General features: G+C 34.4%; 1 protein-coding gene across 1 annotated transcript in view; it reads left to right on the forward strand.

Moving 5' to 3' along the window:
* Window positions 1–23,021, forward strand: part of LOC101970633 (adhesion G-protein coupled receptor V1-like) — a 105,762-nt gene that overhangs the window by 33,702 nt on the left and 49,039 nt on the right. Inside the window, 11 exon segments of the mRNA XM_078036158.1 lie at window positions 591–846; window positions 2,286–2,488; window positions 4,468–4,644; window positions 5,012–5,194; window positions 7,499–7,678; window positions 10,757–10,918; window positions 18,025–18,142; window positions 19,220–19,343; window positions 20,379–20,517; window positions 20,726–20,911; window positions 21,174–21,412. Coding sequence (XP_077892284.1) covers window positions 591–846; window positions 2,286–2,488; window positions 4,468–4,644; window positions 5,012–5,194; window positions 7,499–7,678; window positions 10,757–10,918; window positions 18,025–18,142; window positions 19,220–19,343; window positions 20,379–20,517; window positions 20,726–20,911; window positions 21,174–21,412 — 1,967 coding nt within the window.

Consider the following 23,021-nt stretch of genomic DNA (forward strand, 5'->3'; position numbering starts at 1 on the left):
GCTATGATTTGTATTTCTCTCTCTCTCTCTCTCTCTCTCTCTCTCTCTCTCTCTCTCTCTCTCTCTCTCTCTCCCCCCCCCTCTCTCTCCTTCTCTCCCTCTCTCCCCCCTCTCTCCCTCTCTCCCTCTCTCCCTCTCCCTCTCCCTCCCTCCCTTTCTCTCTCTCTCTCTTTCCTTAGGTTGATTCATTGTTAAATGTTGCTTCTATCTGGAGTAGCAATCCTGACAAAAATTCTATAGAGAAAAATGTTTAAGCTGGCATGGCGCCTTCTTTTATTTTTATAGAACTTTACATGTGTTATCTAGCAGATTTTCAGAAAGACTTTGTACACTAAATTAGAAAGAAATATAGGCTCCAGGATATGACAACTTGACTATATGATTTATTAGCTTAGGTTTAGAAATGGTTTACTTTTTCTTTTTCCTAACATTCTTATTTTTAATGTAAAAGTTATTTATTTGTATAATAACATATTGTTGCTAAACTCTTTGTTAAATTATATCATAATTGAAAGAAAATCAAACTTTTTAATATCCTTACTGCAGAGTGATAATGACAGGATAAATAAAATCTTTCTCTAAAATTTTAGATTTCATTTACTGAAGGCCAGGCACTGTCTACAATTACTCTAACTGTTCTTGCTGATGATATACCAGAGTTATCAGAGGTTGTGATCATAACACTAACCCAAATTGCCACAGAAGGGGTTGAGGACCCATCAAAAGATGCTACTATTGATCAGAAAAGAAACAAGTCCGTAATAACTACTCTGCCCAGTGACTCTCCCTATGGCTTCGTGGGCTGGCATGCCAAGTCTCTCTTCACCAGAGTAGCAGAGCCTAAAGGTAAATTCAGTTACATATTTTTCAGGCTTTAGTAAAAAATGAATTTACTTTTGATGCTTACAAAAATGCAAATTTCTATTTTTATATGACTTTTCCAATTTGACAAGTCATAGCCATTTTTGTTCTTCAAATTTTATGATCATGTGACTACTTAGCAATAAGGTTTTTAAAAATACCTTCAATTTTTAAAGATATACTATCATAGTAAAAATGTTAACAGTTTAGTGAAGTCATTGCAGTAGAGGTAACTGTTTTATATTTGAGTTTCTCTTCATTGTTTGTTTTCCTCACTCACATTTTCTCTCTACATTTTTAGTACTTGTATGGTGCACTGACAACATAGTGATAAGCACATTGTATCAATGTATAAATTGCTTAATCCAAAAAATTAATGAGAAAAAATTTTATACTGTGAGGTGTACATTGGTCAGTCCTTGTTATTTTTCTTTTAAGTGCTGAAATCTTCATCTAAATAACTATTTGTATTGTTGGATAAATATAATTTTATGGATGAAGGTCATTTGATGTATTTTTAAAAAGGGTTAAACATAATATGTATTTAGAATACACTGTGAGATGATTCTAACATTTTCAGATAACAGTGTGGATATCCAACTTTCAAATATCTTTCATTGGAAGAGTTGATGGGGAAAGAAAATGACATGTAGTATTTCCTGGGTCTTTATATTTCCATGTGTTCAGAACTGAAACAATAGACTTATGATAAAATAAGCCATTTATTTTTTTTATTTAACACACATTTTTGAAATACCTAGCAATTGCCAGGAATCTCACTGTGGAATTTGGAAAGAAAGACACAGCATTATTCATTAGAAATTCATAGACCTGCAGGTGAATATTGACAGGCATTTTTACTGCATTTTATATGACAAATTAATTTTTTAAAAATCTAAGAAATGAAATAAAGTGTAGGTGTTGTGAAATAATTTGAACCTTGAGATAGACACCTTAGTATATGAACTTCAGTATATGCTCAGAATGAGCATTCCATAGAAACATTGCCTTTACTCTTGAACATCCCATGGATCACTCTTATTCTAATGATTAGTCATTAAATGATGTCTTTATGTATCTCACTATTTATTTTCAAGAATCTTTTAAACATATAACCTCTGTTCAACTTTACATATGCACTTCCCTAAGACTTTCAGCAATTTCAATATGACACGTACAACACAGGAAGCTACGTGTGGAATCAGAGCTGAGGGATTAGACAGAATGCTAGGAATGGATGGTGATTTTCAGCACAACTTTGGGGACAATGGACAGAATACTCCTTGGGAGTATGTACTGTATTTGTTTTACTTGTTTGCTTACCTGTTTAAAAGGATAGTGCAGAACATTCCACTGTGAGTACTTGAAACAACATTGACAGCAAACAGAAAAGCATACTGACTAGAGGCATGTTTGTCTCATAGAGAACATCACCAATCTGCAGTTGTACATTGTTCGAGATAAAGGGTTCTTTGGGGACATTGCCATTCACTTGAAGGCGAAACCCAATTTCTCGCTACACACAAATAATCAAGCTATTGAAAATGAAGATTATGTACTGCAAGAAACAACAATAATAATGAAAGAAAACATAAAAGAAACTCATGTGAATGTTGCCATTTTGCCAGTAAGTATGGATGGCAATAAATATACTAGAAAAGAAAAGAAAATGCTTTTCAATGTAAAATTGTGATGTTCTTACAGGTAAAAATCATTTTTTTTTTTTTTTTTTAGAGAGAGTGAGAGAGGGGGGAGAGAGACAGAGAGAGAGAATTTTTAATATTTATTTTTTAGTTCTCGGCAGACACAACATCTTTGTTGGTATGTGGTGCTGAGGATCGAACCCGGGCCGCACGCATGCCAGGCGAGCGCGCTACCACTTGAGCCACATCCCCAGCCCTAAAAATCATTTTTAATGATCCTTTTAATATAGAAAATGTGAGTAATATTTCCACCTAAATAAATATTTAATATGAATAAATAAATATTTTATAACTAGCTTACAAAAATGACAAATTTGAGTGAACTTTAAAACATTGTATTTGGATTAATTATTTACCTGACTGTCTGTACTATTATGTTGATTGTTTAGTTGCTTTAAACTAATATCTGAAAAAATGGAACAATTTAGTTAATTTTATTGTTGGCTTGATAGGGGAGTAATTTCATTTCAGGGTACAATTACTTGAATCCAGATTAATATTCAGATGGCTTAGGTCTACTTTTTGCTCTGTATATCTATATTTACATATTGAAAGAGAGAAAAAGAGAGAGAGAGAGAGAGAGAGAATGCGGAAAAATCTATAATGATGTACACAAAAAAACTGAAAGTGGCAATAGTTGTATTAATGTTATAATTATTGGGGCTGGAAATATAGCTCAGTGGCAGGACACTTGCCTAACATGTGGCAGGTTTGAGTCCCAACACTATGCACTTAAATCAGCTAAGGTATTAATAAATAGTACATTGTAATATTAATAGCACTATATGTTGATTATTATAAATGTCTATATTATTAGTAAATGTCATTAGTTTTCCTACTAGTAGTGACTTCTGAAGAGGACTGTCTGGGAAAGATACAGGAATAGTGTAGGAAGGTGGTTTCTTTTCCCTTTCTACATGTTTTCTTTTTATGTTTTGAAATTTTATTCCATGTTCAAAAAAATAAAAACCTTTAAGAATGAATTAAATATAGTATTACATCTAGATTTACAAGTCTAAAACTTTCATTTTTAAAGGAAAAGTAAAATTTACTAAACTTCTCTTGGAATATTATATATTAAAGGCATATTCAATACATGTTAAAATTGAGGGATAGGTCAGGCATGGTGGTGCACACCAGTAATATTAGTAGCTTGGAAAGCCGAGGCAGGTAGATTGCAAATTCAAAGGCAGCCTCAACAATTTAGTGAGGCCCTAGGCAACTTAGTGAGACCCTGTCTCAAAATTAAAAATTTTAAAAAAAGGACTGGGGATGTGACTCAAAGGTTAAATGTCCCTGGGTTCATTCCCTGGTACCTCAACAATAAAATTTGTGGAATAGGTTTTGAAAACTTATTTATTTGCTAATGAGAATGAGCATTTCATAGCAACATTGCCTTTAACCTTGAACATCCCATGGATCCTGAAGTTGTCAGTGAGAATGTATACAGTTGAATATGAGTCTTTTTGTGTGTGATAGAGCTGCCCATTCATGTAGATGAACTAATTTGTTCCATACTGAAAAATATCAAGTTTACAATGCAAATTAAATATTTTTCTTTCAAAATTAGCTGGGAGTGATGGTTTATTCTTTTTGTAATTGTGTTTTTAAATAAATGACAGCAGAATGCATTACAATTCTTATTACATATATACAGCATAATTTTTCATATATCTGATTGTATATAAATTATGTTGACACCAATTCGTGTACTTTGGGTGATGATGTCTATCATATTCTACCATCCTTGTTAATTCTTGTAGTTCCAGCTACAAGGGAGATTGAGGCAGGAAAATTTCTTGGGCCCAGGAGCTCAAGACTAGTATGCTCTACATAGTGAGACCTCACCTCACAAACACAACCAAAAACAGAAAAGCACTTTTTCTTTTACCCCACCTCCCAGGATGATGCTCCTGAGTTGGAAGAAGGATTTATCATCATCATCACTGAGGTAAACCTGGTGAACTCTGACTTCTCTGCAGAGCAGCCAAGTGTACAGAGACCAGGAATGGAAACAGCTGAGATAACGACTGAGGAAAATGATGATCCCAGAGGAATTTTTATATTTCATTTTACTAGGGTGAGTTGAATTTCATATATTTATAATAATGTAGAAGCTCATCCCTGATGATTTGTTCAGTGTTTTTGTATTTTCTGCAAAACAATTGGCTTTGCTTGTAGGTATTTTAAAATAGATGAACAGCCAAATTTGTCTTTCAAATTAATTCTTAGTTCTCTTTGACCAGCTCAAAGGATTCATCAAGTTTATTTTTTGTGAAATTTCAGAGTAAAAGTTCTAAAAACCTGTCATGCCTATTTCCGTTCTATTAACTTATAATTTGAAGAGTGAAGTATGAGATATAAGTGGAAGCAAAAAAGTTACAAGATGATGATTTAGGATAGTTGCTCATTTTGTCTTACTTTTCAACATGTGTTCTTTATTCGAGGATGTTGGTGGAGTTATTACTGCTCATGAGGTGCCTCCACCCTTGAACTTTCTTCAGGTTCCTGTAGTCCGGCTGGCTGGAAGTTTTGAGACAGTAAATGTTTATTGGAAAGCAATACCAGGCACTGCTGGCCTGGAAGACTTTAATCCATCTCAAGGGATTCTTGAATTTGCAGATGGGCAAGTAAGTTTGTCATGAACATGTTAGTATTTTTTGATTCTTCTTCAAGAATTTTATAGGTATCTACCAAATGAGCATGCATTAATGATTGCCAGTTGTATTATAACTCTGAATGTTTCTGTGTCAAGTCAAACACAGATATTATTAATAAATGTGGGCCTAGGAAGAGAAATTTAAGAAGCAAGAATTACACCCCTTTTTTTAATACTGGGGATTGAACTCAGGGGCATTTGGCCATTGTGCCATACCTCCAGCTCTATTTTGTATTTTTTTTTTAGAGACAGGGTCTCACTGACTTGCTTAGTGCCTCCCTAAGTTGCTGAGGCTGGCTTTGAACTCATGATCCTCCTGTCTCAGCCTCCTGAACCACTGGGATTATAGGCACTGTGCCTAGCTCACCCTTTTTTGAACTTCCCCACCTGATTCCATTAAAAAACCAAAAATTCTAAAACAGTATAATGATTGACTTAGAGGTGCCTGCAGTGTATAAAAACCTACGTGATGAACTTGACTGTATTTATGATCACAAATGCTTTTATTCTATTTCTTATTTTTAATAAAGGTTAAGGACAATTTTTTCACAATATCTTTTATTTTATTTTTATGTGGTGCTGAGGATTGAACCCATATCTCATGCATGCTAGGCAAGCACTGTACCACTGAGCCACAACCTCACCCCCTCTATTTATTTCTTAATGTTTATAAATGCATATTTTAATTTAGAATTTCCAATAAAATTTTTAAATATTAAATTAATGTCTCAAATTTACTTTATTTTACTAAAACCTGAAAAATAAATGACATTCTAGACTTAGGTCTACCAAGCTTAAAAATTACAAAATATTCCCAAAGTATTATAAATTTTCTAAATTGGGTGTTTTGTAATATATAAGAATGAGATATCTTTATAATATTTTCCATGAAAAGTGGAAAAGGCATATGCACAACCATGAAAATATTAGTAACTTCATATAGCAGAATTTATAGGTAGCTTTATTCTTGCCTTGACAAATCTGCATAGTATTCATAAACTTATTGGTTGCCCCTAGGGGCTCAGGAAATTCTGTTAAAAAATAAGCATGCAAATCTACATTTTTCTACACATAGAGACCTATTATAATTAATGTTTTTGAAATCATGAGTTTTTGTTTTCTATTATCAGATTTAGAAATTTGCATCATTTCCTATTAACATGGAGGAGGAAATGTTAAGTACATGAAATTTTTACATTAAAAGCAGAAACTAAAAATTGATTTTTCACCAAAGCAACCTTCCAACTTTAGTTACGTCATCAGTAGTAATTCTGAGCACATAGTTGAAGTCTCATCATTTTCCAACATCCTTAGTATCATCCTGATCCTTGAAGTCCACATCAATATGGAAGACAGTCTGTATCCTGCAGTACCAATTTGAGGTGCACACATTTTAATGCGCTTCCATTTTACCATTTGATTTTGTTCAAGCTTTCGTTTATCTGAGTGTGACATCCAGATTTCTTGCTTCTCCTTGTTGTTAAATTAAAGGTTTTAGGTAGAAAACTTCATTTTCTGGTAAAGATCTATATCAAAGTATTGGAATTTACCTGTGTCATACAAAAAGAGACTTTAAATATTGAATATATACCTAGTATAGGTTTATGACCACTAGGGAAATCACAAGGTGAACCAAGTTTATTTATAAGTTTATAAAACTTTTAACATAAACTCAGAGAAATGAACTAAATCCTGATTTTTAAAAAATCTTTAAAAAAACCCCAAAATCAAATTTGGCCTTTCTTCCTGCTTTTCTTTTCCCCTACATTAAATATATATATATATATATATATATATATATATATATATATATATATATTTGAAATCAATAGCATTTATATGAATTGCAGAAGTCAATGATAATTTTTATTCTTTCATTTGCTTTCATATAATAAAACAAAGCACACTAGGTTTTATGTTTGTACAATAGTTGTTAGAGCATTCATAGCACTTATAATATTTTTTCAAGATTAAAAAGTTCTTGTTTCTTTCTATCTGTAAAAATACTATATTTTATTACATTTATAATGTTTTATCTCAAAAATAGCAGACTGTAAATTTCTGACTTTCAACTACTATAAATATCATGATTTTAAAAGTATTACAAATCTAACAGGCAAAATTATTACTTCTTTCTTTTGTGTCATGTTTCTAAGTTTCTATTGAAATATATATAATGAAAAATTATTGCAATATTTCCTTCCCCTCCTCTCCCTCTCTTCCTTCCTATCTCTATTTTTCTCTTCCTCTCTCCTTTTTTTCCTTTCTTTTGTAGGTTACTGCAATGATACAAATCACCATAATTGATGATGCTGAGGTTGAACTCAAGGAGTTGTTCAATATTTCCTTAATCCATGTGGCTGGAGGTGGCAGACTGGGGGATGATGTTGTGGTAACTGTAATTATTCCACAGAATGATTCTCCACTTGGAGTATTTGGATTTGAAAAACAGACTGTAAGTTAAATATATCAGGGGAGTGTGAAATTCTCATATAGTTTTAAGTAGAAAAGTGTCTGTTACTTTTGTTTTGAAATTCTTCATTACTCTTCCTTTACAAATCTCTCTTCAATTATCTTTTGAGTTTGCTGTTAATTTAGGGGCCAATCCTCCAACATATACATACAGCTTCATATAATGTGAGCTCCTAACACCGGACAATTACAGAGGGAATGCGATTTCCTATTTATTGAGTATACTAGAACAAGAAGTACTTTTTGTCCATACCTTTTATTTTCTGTCTATTCTACAGATCACCATCCTGGCCACATAACAGGACTGTCATGGCCTGAATGTGGCATCCCAGGATGGGTTTAGTTGATGAGGGAATTTTCCCTCAGTTCTGGTATGCTGTCATGTTTTTCCCTTTCACTTCTCACTTCTCACTTGGCTGTTTTCTTCCAAGACCTGAAAGAGGGAGTTCACTTATTATTGGTTCATCTTCTGAGGGAGGGAAAAAAAGATTCTTATGATTGGTTAATCATAAGAATTAAATATTTGTGTGGCATAGCTTGGCAACTAATATTAAAGTATCACCACATCTGAAAGTACTATGACTCTATCATAATTATTATTATTACATGATCTCTGGGCCATAATTATTATGATTTTATCTTTTAAAGGAAATTCCCAGATGAAATATTCATAAAGATCCTTAGCAACTTTCCTGATTACATATGTCATCACTCCCTTTATTTAATCATTTATATTTGATCATTGTGGATAATTTTCAGTGATTAAACTGCTTGACTGCCCCTTGTCTTTACTGTCCTGTGCATGAAAGGCTAGACCTACAACTTACCTCTCAGAGCTGGGCTTTTCATACACTCCAGAATAAAAATAGAGCTTAATAATTACCTAATGATTTGGTCAATGAAATTTCAATTTCATTAGGAAATAGGAACTATAAAAGGAACAGAGCACAGTTTTGCTGTGGCTCCATGAAACTCTCTTTCTTCCTTGGCAAAAAACTGCACAAGTGTTTCCAAGGAGTGATGGGTTGGCAAAAGAATAGCTGTGATTATCTCTCAGACAGCATTAAAGTCTGAAAAAAATAAAACAAATTTAAAGAGGAGAGTAAAATTTTCCATAATATTAGTATCCTAAGAGAGACAGCATTAATATTTTGTGTATTTTCAACCACGTGGAATTCTTTGCATATTTTAATATGTATGAATAAGTAACTTAATTTTTTAATAAAATTCCTCTATTAGCTTATGAGCTTAGGTTAAAATTTCAGGTTTAGTGTTGAAATCTTCAGGTGGTAAAACCTTAATGTTTTTGCTTTGGAGTTCATCACACTTTTGGAGTTGGATGTTGGATATTGCGTTTTTAAGTTTCTCTTCCCTATATGGAAAATAAAGCTATGCTACTATTCATAAGTAATTTTTGCTTATTCATTTTATCTTAACTGCTAACATAAACTTTTGTGCTCTAAACCTAATTGAATCATGCCTGGAAATAACATCTTATCGAAATAGCCTTAAATTTCCAATTTGTCTTGAGATTCACAAGTGAGATTCAGGTTATTAAGTCTGCAGTGTATAATTCCTCATAACTGTTATGTGGAGTAAATGAGTTCATGTACCTGGGATTTCTTTACACTAAGTCTCAGTTGCTATTTTTATTGTGTAGAATGAATAGCTTCTTGGCAGCTCTTTCCAGCTGCTTTCCTTATATCCCATCTTTTTTATTGAGAAAGTCCCCAATAACATGGAGTTTATCTTTTAACATGTATATAAACATACAACATTGCACACATAGTAAACATTCTGTTAGCATTAATTGTGCCACAGATTAGACTGAGAACTGAAGAATATTGAGGAAAGATTAGTATTAATGTGTCAAAGTTCATAAGCTGCTCATAGAATAATGCAGTATATATGCCAAGACACTAGGAATATCAGAGATCTACAGAAATCTACATATGAAACCCAAACTAATGTTATATCTGTGGAATCAAAACCATCACAGGTATACAATTGATTTATAATGGATTCCTTTCTTTTTTCTTTCTTAGTAAATATCAGTCTAAATATCAAACTACTTTCCAGGCCCCCTTTTTGCCAAATATGCATACACATCTGATTTCTGAGTTTCTGTGAATCTTAAAAAAAGCAAAGTGTATGAAGAACTGACAAATAATGGAAATTCAACACATATCAGTTAGCTCCAAATCTCTATTATTGGTTTGAATGCAAAGTCTCATGGAAAACCAACCAACCAACCTATATTTCATGTTTGTTAAGTTTGTATCTGCCTTAAAAATGGAAGCATTGTGTTATTTTGCATTTGCACTGAAGGTGGATATTGTAGGTTCAATTCAGACTTTATTTCACTGAGTTAACATATGTAATTCATTTGAATTACTTATTTTAATAAGGACTTGTTTAAAAAAATTCTGGCAAATGAATGTATTGAATCTCCTCTCTTTAAATCAAGTTAAATCTCTTTTAACTAAAAACCTCTTTTTACTAACGTAGGTAAACTGCAGATAATTGAGAGGACAGTTTGAAGTCTGTATTATGTGGGGAGCCTGAACACCTTTACAAAAAACCCTAAATCTTAGTTCCTTCCCATAATATTATTATTTATACAGGAGTCCTATGCCAGTATTCCTAGTTGGCTAATTGTTATGGATACCTTGTCTTTAACTGATAACTCAAGTATCAGACTCCTTCTTTCTCTCATTTAGGTCCTAGGAATCCTCTCTATTCACCTGACACATGGGAAAAGAGAGAATATGGAGGATTGTGTGGAAGTTTATGGCCAGAGTGTCAGCAGCATATGTTGCTCCTAGATATAATCTACTCACAAGAATTCAGTGGCTCTATCTAGTTGCAAGAGAAGATGGGAAATTCCATGTTGTTGAGTGTCTAAGAAGGACAGGAAGTGGGGTGAAATATTTTTCTCTGCCATGATTGTAACATTTCATGAATTGAATTCTAAATTCGAAAACTGCAGTCATCGTGAAAAGAAGATTCTGTTTTTTTCTTCTGTTATTCTTTTTATGTTACTGGATTTTCTTTCTTTCAGATAATGGTCAATGATTCCCTGTTTTCTGATGACAATTCATATGTGACATTGACATTTGTTCGGTCCCCAGGGGGAAAGGGTGCCGTCCGACTTCGGTGGACTGTAGACGAGAAAGCTAAGGATAATCTCAGCCCTTTAAGTGGGACACTTCATTTTGATGAGGTAATGGCAGCATGAGGACTCCTGTTATATTTCTCTAATTTGATATTTATAATTTGTAGTTTCTCTAATTTTGTCTAATTTCTCTTAGCATAATATTACTGTGAATTTATATGATAGTATTTAATACATCTGGAATATTTTGAAATTCCCTACACTGTGGGGAAAAAATATTCTTCTCTGAGGGCTGGGGTTGTGGCTCAGTGGTAGAGCACTCTCCTAGCATGCATGAGGCACTGGGTTCGATCCTCAACACTACATACAAATAAAATGAAGATATTGTTTAAAAAATTCTTCTCTGAGAGAGAAAGAGGGAGAAAACTCCCAATTCTGCTGTCAGATTGGTTAATTCACACTCTATTTCTATCCCACAGCCAACATCTTACAGTTCCTTCTCTGACTAAAGGCAAAGTTCTGAGTATGCAAAACTTTTATACTGAGAATAGGTTGATTGTGTCTCATATTAATACAATCTCGTAGATAGTCTCAGCTTTACAAATGCTTGAAATTTTTAACATCCCTGTACACTTTGAGAAAAAGATTGATATTATAGCTGCTCAGAAAACTGAATCAAGATACATAATTTAAGAATGGGAAGCCCATTACAATCTTTTCGTATGTATCTCAGCCCTCTACAACAACAAGTGAAGGTGAAAGGTTCTGTCTACTTTACTTTGATGAATGAACAGGATCTCTTTGACCATATGATTGGTTTCTACAACTAGTAGAACCAGAAACTAGGGGTCGTGCTTTTTTTTTTTCTTCAGAGCTTTCACAACCAAAGAAAGAAATACAGAATTTTCTTTTGGTATACTAATAGGCGAATAATAAATTAATTAGTGATGCCCTCTGACAGACTATTTGCTCCTTAAATATTACCATTTTTGATGTATTGGTTGCTCTAATGGCATTAAATTTCAGGTGTTGCTGATATAGCATCCCTTTGTTTCTCAGAATCTAATAAGCTGTGAGTCAGGAAACATCTAGGTTGCATACCTTAGCTATGATCTGAAAATTTCTCACCTAGCATACAAAGAATTTAAAATTTAGAAATGAGTCATGAATTTCTGTGAAGGTTTTCCTTGGTAATAAAGGGCATATTTTTCTAGTTACCAGGTTCCAAATGCTAGATGTACTTCTCAGGTGATTACAAAAGGTTTCTGGTTTTGAACATCTATACCAAATGGAAAATAATGTTATATTTTCCCCTATTGGGTAAAGCCATTCCTTTTCAGAGCACAGCCTCAAGAAGGATGGATTTATTCCTGGATTTGACCCTATTTGCTAATTGTCACCAGTCTTAAACAGGTTGAAGGCTGAGTTTCCTTTATGTACAATTGTATAGCAGCACCATTGTTCTTGCATATCTAGTTCTAAGGTATCCATATCTACAGGACAGGGGTTCTAATTTGGTTTTGACAACCCCTGCAGTCTTTTCCTGGTCCTGCTTATGGCTACTACTACACAGGTGGATCTCTAATTTCACAAATAATTCTCACAGCAATGCTCACTTTGACAATTGAGATACTAGTCTACAGGGCAGCCCTAGTGGTACCACAGTTAACTGTATAATAGCTTCCTGGACTGCCTTAAAATGTACCAATGACTGTGAGAGTTACTCTTCCCCTACTTACAGGGAAATTCTCTTTGTGATCTTTTCAGTTCTTTCTTGGCACTAGAGAAGTCACTTCTGACTATGTCTTTCTGCATGAAGGATATCTGAGCCTCATATTATTACAGAAGTGTGCAAGCCTCCAGGACTGATGAATGTCCACAGATGATATGTCAGTAGGTCTTTCCTGGTGAGAAAGTTATGAGATTCAGGGCCTAAAGGTTTTGGAGAGAGTACTCCTTAGATCAACATCTGTTCAAGTAGAAGCAGCAGCATTGTGCAGGGTTGAAGGCAAGCTATGATGGAGTTTTGAACTGACACTACCACACACTATAGCTTGCCTTCAAAAGGGACTAACAATTCAAAGTTTTCCTGAGTTTTAGAAGCGTTGAGTTTCATACTTTTGTGTTGTGTAAGTCACCACGAGTGAACTATGCCAGAAAGAGGATCTGACCTACAGGAGAGGTATTTCTTCAGATGAGCCAATTTCCAAAGAAGCCTGAAGATGAGAGTTGTCTGTCTGAAATACTCCCAGCACATGGGGTAATGAGTCCTTTCTTGATGGGATAAGATCTCACTGGACATCAGAAAATCTACATGGAGATCTGGGGTAGAGCCATGCTCAAGAAAAGCTTGCTCTGAGAATCTCTCCTACTGTTTTCCCTTGGTCTTCTCTGAATAAGTGTAATTTTTCTGCTAATTTTGGTTCTTTTCCCTCTACCCATTCCTGCTTCCTTCCTACCTCTTCAAAAGATTTCAATCCCAAGAATACTATTATTTCTTCCCTATCTTGTATTTCCCTTTAGCTCAATAGTTTCCTAGAAACTTTGCTTTCAACGTAGCCTGGAAGAAGTAAAATTGCCCCTGAATAAAGAACAAAGGAAAGGAAACACACAGAGAGACTAAATTTAATGCTCTGAGACATCACTGTGACACAAATAATTTTTATCTCCACCTTTTCCTTTGCATTCTGATTTTAAAAATCCCAACTTATTCTGTATATCGCTGATAAAATTTTCTGCAGCTTGGATCCTACTGTTTGTTGCTTCTGGGGAATGTTTTTTTTTTTTAATTACATTTTTTGACATTGTTATTCTTAAATAACATCTCTTATTTTTCATCTCTTCACTCATGCAGTTCTCTTTAGTGTTACTTGTACCTATTTTGTAATAGATGAACTTTTTTTCATTTTTATTTTTTCTTTTTAGATACACATGACAGCAGAGTGTATTTTGACTTATTATACATATATGCAGTATAACTTATTCAGGATCCCATTCTTGTGGTTGTACATAGTGGTGTATTCATGTATGAACATAGGAAAGTTACTTCAGATCCAATATATTCACTTTTTAAATGTTGTTAGGACTTCTAGGAAAATGTGCATTTATGCTTGGGACCTTATTAAGTGTACTCACGTGAAGTGTGTAATTCCTGGGATGTAACACATCACTCCCATCTCATTCACTCTATGCATAATGTAAATTGTAGGATCAGAATTGATGTGAAGAGGAAGAGCTGAGGAGAGTAGGACCACAACAGCTTTGCATTTTATGGCAGCCAGTTATTGTGGTAGGTGTAGTCTCTGTGGCCTGGAGTTCAGAGACCTCAGCAAATGGTCTTAATCCTCTGGTTCTCCATGTTATTTATGTTCAGGCTGGGGAATGTATATGTGCCATTTAGTCAACCCTAGATTGAAACCTCTATAAGAGAAAATTATGCCTTGAATTTAGAAACCTTTTCTCACTTTCTTTTTCCTTTGTTGTCAGTATAGGTCCCTTATGGTGTCTATATATGCATTTGAAGAAGGTGCATCTCCCCCAATCAGCCTGCTGCCAGTTTAACTTAGAAGTCCCTTCCATCCATCTTTATATTTTAATTTGTTATAAAAATATGTGTCTTCATGTAAACCTCAATCAATACAGATGGATGTGAAAAGAGTAAAATCCCCATGAATTCTCCTAGATCTTGCTTTACTACTTACCAGAGGTAACCACTATTGACAGTTTCTTATATGGCATTTCAATTTTTTTTCTGTGCATATTCAAGCATATGTATCTTATTCTTACACAAATGGAATTTCAGTCTGCAATCTGTTCTGTAACTTGCTCTTTTTACTTTAGAATTTATCTTAAGCATTTATTTTTCATACTAATGCAAATTAACTCCACTGAAGAATTGGTTATATATTTTCCACTGCATTGATTCCTGTCAGTATTTGATACTTACACCTTTCTTTGAGAGTCCTCTGTTTCACCATGGCTTTTATAGTTCTGGTATTTCTTATTTGTTTCTCTGCATTTTACATTTCTTGCTCAGTGTTCTCTTTTCCCTAGTTCCACTTTCTCAAGGATTTATGTGCTGTTGCAGTTTTCTGTCACCTATACTCATCTACTTTACTCACTTTATAGTCTTAATTCTCTTGTGATACTGGGAGTAGCCACCGAAAAAAAACGATGTAGAGTCCATAGCTAGTTAACTTTGATTCAAATCTTAACTCTTCCATTTGCTAGCATGTGATTCCAGGAAAGTTCATTAATTCTTCTCACATTTGGTTTTCTAATGCAAACCAAGGATAAGTAATGCTGAACTTGAATAAAGACTATAAGGATTACATGATGTTATGGTTGGAAAGAGGCTAACCAACCCCCTAACACTTAGAAAATGCTTTCCAAAAACCTTTAAAATAGTTTTAAAGTCATTTAGAAAAATTCCAATAAAATATCAAGTTGATACCTCAACTTAATACAGTAAAGCTCAACTTTTTTCTACATTGTATGATCAAAAATTAATGGCTTCAAATTTCAAAAAGCTGAGAAACTGTTTTTGTTTTCCTAATGTAGTTTGTAGTAGCATTTCTTGAACCACTGCTCTGTACTGCTGTTCTGCAGAATAATAATTGCTCTAAAAGATTGAGTGTTCAAATAGAGTTGGGAAACTCCAAACTGAATTAAGAAAGCTTTCCTGGTGCAATTAAAAAATTACTTGCATACATTTTGAATCTCTAATAGAGAAACTCTTCTAAATATATTTCCCCATGAAACTTCCCCATCACCTTTTATCCCAGAACATTTATATTTTGTAACTAGTGTTCCAAAAACATTGGCATTTGCTACTTGTAATCACCTGTCAGTGGTTTTTCCTATTACTTCTTGTCAATTTTTTTGAGAAATGGAGATCATACCACATGGAAACTGCCTTATATCTAGAGTAGTAAGGTGGGTGGCAACATAACTGTGTAATGATTCTTCTTGATTCTTATGATGCATGTTGATCATTATCCACAACGCTACATTTGTGAATTTGCCTGTTGACTAAAATTTATTTGTAAATCTCCAAATCAGTACTCTTGCTTCTCTCACAGTCATTTGTGGACACACAAATAGTGGTGGAAAATAAGCTTCGCCCAATGAGCACATTCCCACCTGAGGTAGAACAAGACGTGACTTTTCTTGTTTCCACTCTCATAATGTAAACAGATGTCTTTGTCATTGTCAATGTATTTCCATTTCATTTCCATTTTAATTTTCTGTTGGGGAATTCACTGTTTTAAATGGCCTCCAAGTGTAGAGCTGAAATCTTCAGTCTTCAACAAGGAGTTTATGATATGTTATAAGGAGAAAATATTGTTTTGTGTTAGAAAAGCTATTCAAGTCTGAGTTGCAGTGCTTATTTAAAATGAAAAATATGTTAAAATGACTCAGAGTTTTTGCCAGTGTGCACATCTCTGCAAATGACCATAAAAGTGCCTGAACACTGATTCTGGGGTTACAAAAAAAAAACTGGTTGAGCAGGCAAATGTGTAAATAGGGATTACAAAAATTATGAGCGCTAACTATATTTTCAACCAATAGCACCTCAGAGAAATTACTGTAAATACAAAGAAGCATGTAGAAGAATGTTCGTGGTAATATTATTTACAACAGTTAATAGTCCTTATTAGATAAATGTTGAAAATATTGTAAATGCAAACAGTGGACTGTCCACACCAATTAAAAGGTTAAATTAAATCTGCATGCAGAAATGTGGATGACTTTAATAGTATATACTGAAAGAAAAATTAAGAAGCAGAAACAATGCATTTAAGAGTGAGTGACAGGATGAGGACGGATTTGAAAAATGGTATTTAAAGGGCAGAAGCCAGGTACTTTGGTGAGCACCTGTAATCCCAGCTACTCTGAAGGCTGAGATGAAAGGAACACTTGAACTCAGAAGACCAGCCTGGGCAAAATAGTGAGACCCCAGGTCAGAAACAACAAACAGGGCATGGTGGTGCACAACTATAATCTCAGCTACTTGGGAGCCTGAGGCAGAAGGATCACCAAATTCAAGGCCAGCCTCAGAAACTTAGGAGACCGATTTCTCAAAAATTTAAAAAGTGCTGCTGACGTAGCTTAATGGTAAAGTATCCCTGAGTTCAAATCCCCAGTGCCAAAAAGCAAAATAAAATGAACAAAAGAAATGGACAGATAAAGGACAAAGACTAAATAGAAATAAAAGGCCATCCATTGTCCAATGGAAATAGTGCTGAAGGCTGAAGACCAGAAGAGGATCAATACAAAATGTGCTCCTAAGATTCAGGACAAAAACAAAAAGAATGAAACATAAAATCAGTAATAGTCTGTGCCAAGCATGGTGGTATGCATAGGTAGTTCCATCTACTTGGGAAGCTGAGGTGAGAAGTTCTGTTGAACCCAGGAGTTCAAAACTAGCCTGGGCAACATAGCAAGACCTTGAAACCTCATCTCAAAAACAAACAAACAAACAAATAGGATTCCTGTGTTTTAACAACAAGGGGAAAAAATTATAAGAAAACAGGATGCATTCAGCAAGAAACAAGTGGAACATATAAGAACAAAGGAAAACAAAATCTGAAAGGTGAAGATTAAAAAAAAAAACCTTGAAATGTGTATATAAAATTCCAGGTTCCTGGATGGAAGCACTAGATTTTCCTTATGAATTAGGCTCCTGTATTGCTGCCTGTGGTACTATTGTTAACCAGGAAGGTGCCAGAGATAACTTAACATTGACAATAGGCCATTAGAAGAATGTCAGTGATAATTAACTACAGCAAGTGTCTCTAGCCTATCGATTGCAGCTGTGACTATAATCTCAGGTCATCCATTGCTTGTTTTTCTTCTTGAATGGAGCCAACTCCCCTTACAGATATTAAATCTGTGACTTTTTACAGTTTACATTATGATGTAACCATTTGTCCTCTAAAAGATTGAACTCCAGTATTGAAATTTTTCAGTAAATTTAGGAGATGAGAGATGAGTTAATTTTTTAAATTTTTTCCTATTAAGAGCATAAATGGAATTTATAGTTAGAGTTGACTTTTTTGTATAATAATTCTCCCTAGATGCAACCCTTATTCTAGGCAACAGAAAGGACTGAAAAAGTGATTATACGCATAAACCTTATTCTGCTAATAAAAACACTCAAAGTTTGACTTTGGTCAATCTGGAAGATTTATTTTTCTTCTCATTTGCTATAGATGGAGTCTCAGAAGACCATTGAATTGCATGCACTGCAAGACACCATGCTGGAAAATGACAGGCATTATACAATTCACCTGTTACCAATTGATGAGGTAGAAATATCTCCCGCAAAAGGTAAGAAAAATTTTAGAAATTAAAAAGTAGATTAAAGCAGATAATTAGTAGTTACATAGATAGGCAATGTTAGGTTTTCTAATTCCTAAAATTTTGCTAAAACATAAAGATGTACTCAGGTAAGTACACTTTTAAATTAACATTATAATACCCCATGTTGGTAAGACAGGTCAGATTTCATACTGCTCAGCTGTGACTTTTTAAATAAAACATTTTTATGAAGCAACATTATAAAATTAATTATGGTAGCTTCCTAAATGATGTGATATTAGGAGACTGGTTAAATGTGGCAGAATGCTATGCAATCATTCAAAATGATGTGGCAGAGAAACAACTACATTGAAAATGAATAATTGTTATGGTAATAAAGTAGGTTTCAGAACAACATGCTCAATGTAATCCCATTTTTGTCATGTGCTTTCTTTCTTTTCTTTCCTTTCCTTTCCTTTCCTTTCCTTTCCTTTCCTTTCCTTTCCTTTCCTTTCCTTTCCTTTCCTTTCCTTTCCTTTCCTTTCCTTTCCATTCCTTTCCTTTCCTTTCCTTTCCTTTTCTTTTCTTTCTGCTGGGAATGAAGCCCAGGGCCTCATGCATGCTCCATATGTGCTCTGATGTGCTTGTCTTATGTAAGTTTGGAATTATTTATTTGAAATATTAATAATGGTTTTGATTTCCTAAATTTGGAAACATATTATTTTTATAATTCAACATTGTTTTAAACTAACACATTATGTTTGATATGTAGTGTTTACCTGTTTTCATCTGAAACTAGAAACTACGTATTTTGACACTTCAGAAACAGGCATCATATGGTTCCTGTGATGACTTGTTACTTGGATCAGTAGAGAATGTTTCAAGAAAATTTTTGTTGTGTGTTCTATCAACAATAATCACAGTAAAAAATGGCCCAGAGTTTAATTATAAAAACTTTGTATTGTTACATGTCTTTTTTGCTATCAAAACTCCATCCTATTCATGGGTCTGTGACAAAAAGCAAAATCTGTGGTCAGGAAAATTCTAGCATTACTGTATGTATTTTGGGTAGTTATCCTTTTGTGTTATGTGTCATCATCAACTTAGGTAGTGCATCAATAATCATTCTGGGAGAAAGGGGAGCGCCAGGAGAAGTTGGGATAGCTCCATCATTTAGGCATGTCCTCATCGGGGAGCCTTCAGCTAAATATAATGGTACTGCTATCATCAGGTAAGAGTTTCAAGATTTTTCTTTGCTTCTACGGGGTTATGACATTGTTTAAAGGATTAGTCGTAGTACACCATTCTTAGTGCATATACAGTGTTCATGCATCATGATTTTACATAAATGTAGCATCATTTGGAAATGCTGCACCTTTTAGACTGAAATAGAAATTAGATCCCAAAAAAGTTTCAGACTAATGGATGATTTGCATAACCTACACCAAGGAAAGCTCCTGGCGTTGAGATCAAAAGTCCATGCTTTCAGCCCTATTCTGTAGCTAAATGTGCAATATAGGAGATATATTCCATCTTTGTTAGCATGTTTGCCTTAGCTGGAAACCATCTTTTAAAAAAACATCAAGGTCAAAGATTTTTTATTCTAAGTGTTACAATGTCAGGACTTATCATATAACTGAATTAGTATGATCATAGGAATGTCTGTTTCTCTCAAAATTTCTCATGAGGAATAGAGGTGGCAGCCATCAATGAAGTGGCCAGATTTGACTCAATATTTTTTTTTAACTATTTTATTTTTTAGTTATCGGCGGCACAACATCTTTGTTTGTATGTGGTGCTGAGGATCGAACCCGGGCCGCACGCATGCCAGGCGAGTGCGCTACCGCTGAGCCACATCCCCAGCCCTTGACTCAATATTTTATCTTTGGGTTAGTTATCCAAAGATGATTATTTATCCTTTTACATTAGTATGCACATGTATGAAGTGTTTATTATTCTTTGGAGAAGTTTGTTAGGCTATTCATATTTTATGCCCTATGTATTAAAAATCTGTAACAACTTCTTTTTATTCCCTCCCACTATTAATGTTCAGTTTTTGCCAATATGCTTGTCATACATTGACACTACACTAGCTCAATATTTTCTAAGTACTTTCTTGCAGTTTATAATTGATAGACAAGTTTATTTAAAAGTATTAAGTTCTTGAAATAAATGAAAATTGGTTACTGTTGAAAGATTCAGTAAACATTTAGGAAAAGTACCAGCAATCAAAATGTATTGAATATACATTTTTGTATTGTTGTAGCCTTGTTCGGGGCCCAGCAATCTGGGGAGAGGTCACAGTGTTCTGGAGAATCATCCCTCCTTCTGTGGGGGTATTTGCTCAAACGTCAGGAAAACTGACAATGTGAGATGGACAGTCTGCAGCCATTGTAGTGATACAGGTATCAATGTTGCTGGCTTATTATGCCCTTCACTCTGTGTGTGTGTGTGTGTGTGTGTGTGTGTGTGTGTGTGTGTGTGTGCGTGTGGTGTTGGGGTGGGCCATGAGGAGGTTGGTAATACTGCAGAATCTGTTGCTGCTTTATATGTAAAAGGAATGTTTAAGTTTTACAGATTTTACTGTTAATGATTGTTTTCATCCTTCTCTAGGCTTTGAATGATAATATTCCTGAGGAAAAGTCTTTCTATGAGTATCAGCTCACTGAAGTCAGCGAGGGAGGAGTGCTGAGTCGCTCCAGAAGCATGGCCAACATCACTGTGGTGGCCAGTGACTTTCCCTATGGCCGATTTTCCTTTTCACAGGTGCAGCTTCGAGTATCAGAGGAAGCACTGGGGGTATGGTGTGACTTACTTAAAAATATTAATATTATTTTTGTTTTTGATGTTGTGAATGCTTTTTAAAAGTATTCCCTTGTTCATAGTCTAAAGTTTTTCACAAACACATTAAATTGCTCCTAACATTATTTTAACATATAGCATATACTTTATAAATTCATGTTTAATTTCGACATAATCCTGGTAAATAGTCTTTAATTAGTGATAATGTTGTCTGGTAGATTAGACATACAAATCAAATGAGAAAATGCTTTTTGCCTAGGCTAATGTCATGATCATCCGTTCGGGTGGATATTTTGGCCTGGTGAGACTCTGGTACAAGACTGTGAGCGGGACAGCAGATGCTGGCTCAGATTTTGTTTCTGCATCAGGAGAGCTCCTCTTTGAAGCCATAGAGACAGAGACGGTGAAGAGTCTGCTTGTTGAAATCCTTGATGACGACCATCCTGAAGGCCCTGAAGAATTTTCTGTAGCAATTCTAAAGGTGGAACTCCAGGGAAGGTAAAGAAAAACAGGAAATGAGTAAAAAAGAGGGAGAGAGAATGAATAAAGCTACATGTGTAGACACCAATACTGAGGCGTACAACTATTCTTTTCTTGCTGTTTTTCAACCTATGTGATGTTCCAACAGCTCATAGAAGGGAAATTATGAAAAAGACTAGGTGTTATTATTTGCACTTTTCTGAATTTTAATTTTTCTTTTGAATGTACAGAGTATGTGGCTCTGATCTGTGAATTCATTCAGAGCAGGCAGGGAATGAGCATGACACTGTGTCTAGTAATCTGGTGAGGAGAGATCCTAACTGTTCTCTAGGTCACAGGTCTGCTGGGGTGGCAGAATTTGCTTCCTGCTATTTCTGTGCCTGAGAAAGAACTGGAGGGAGGGGCATCTTTCATTGTGTATCTGAAAGCTATATTGTTTTCTTATGGGTGGTGCCCAACATCAGTTTTAAAGTGGGGAAATTTTTGAGTGGAAGATGGTTGGCCATTAATGTGCAATATGTTTTTAGTGAAGATGAAAATTTAACCATCATGAGTCTCTTTCATTCTCTGTTTTCATGGAACTGGCTCAGTTGATGAGATGGAAAACACCCTTAGCACATACTTGAGTACCCATGGTTGAACAGCTCACAGGTTCAGCAGCTTTGCAAGCTCCTCTCCTCTGCACAGCTTACAAAGGACACAAAGGGGGTTCTTCCACTAGAATAGCTTTTGTGTTTATAGGAATCTGGAACAATTTTTTTTGTATATGAAAATAGTTTTACATTTGTTACATAATTTTGTGCTTTAAAAACTTTTTAAACCAAAATATTTCTCTCTCAGTGACTTAAGTAGAGGGTACATCATCCTAGCTGGGGGAAAAATGTTTTGTGTTTACTTACAATTCAAATCTTTAATTTCCCAGAAATGATTCAGTGACTGGCAATGGGAATGAATTTCTATACATATTAAATATGTTAAAAGTCAAACTGGTCACCCCTTGAATCGAATAAGTTCATTTTGGAAGAAATAGCTAATTAAATGTGAGATCATATGTGTGTTATTGATTGATTATAAGGGGACTTAAATATTTTTGCCTTCTTGGCTTTTTAAAAAAGTAGTTTCTACTTAAGTTTAATTCTGGGAAAGAAGTGTGTCCTTCCAGATAAATTTCTGGACTTCCTTTGATCTGAAAAAGAAAGTAGTATAGCACAGTGTTTTTTCCTTGTTGCCTACTCACTAGAATTACTACTACTTTGATACTAGTGTATGGTAATCAGCTAATTTACAACCCATCTCAGAGTACTGATAATAGTTACTATTATCATTTAATATTTTAATCCTCAGTTTTCCAATTTTGCCTAATACAAAATATTTATTTACCACTTTTCAATTTTCAGTACAAGGTAGGTGATAAATATCAGGTAAACAGAATTTGAGAATTGTAAGGACTAAAATCATTCACTGTCATTTTTTTATCTTTAGAAAATAAAGTGTCATAAAGCCCTGTAAGTCAAAGCCTGTTCCATGAGAATAACATCTATCTTAAAATATGTCTTTTGTAGAAATGTTATTATATAAGTAAACTGCCCTCAATATAGAGGAATTATAATTTCATTAAAATATTTTC

Source organism: Ictidomys tridecemlineatus, unplaced genomic scaffold, assembly GCF_052094955.1.
Source record: "Ictidomys tridecemlineatus isolate mIctTri1 unplaced genomic scaffold, mIctTri1.hap1 Scaffold_215, whole genome shotgun sequence".
NCBI classification, from domain to species: Eukaryota; Metazoa; Chordata; class Mammalia; order Rodentia; family Sciuridae; genus Ictidomys; species Ictidomys tridecemlineatus.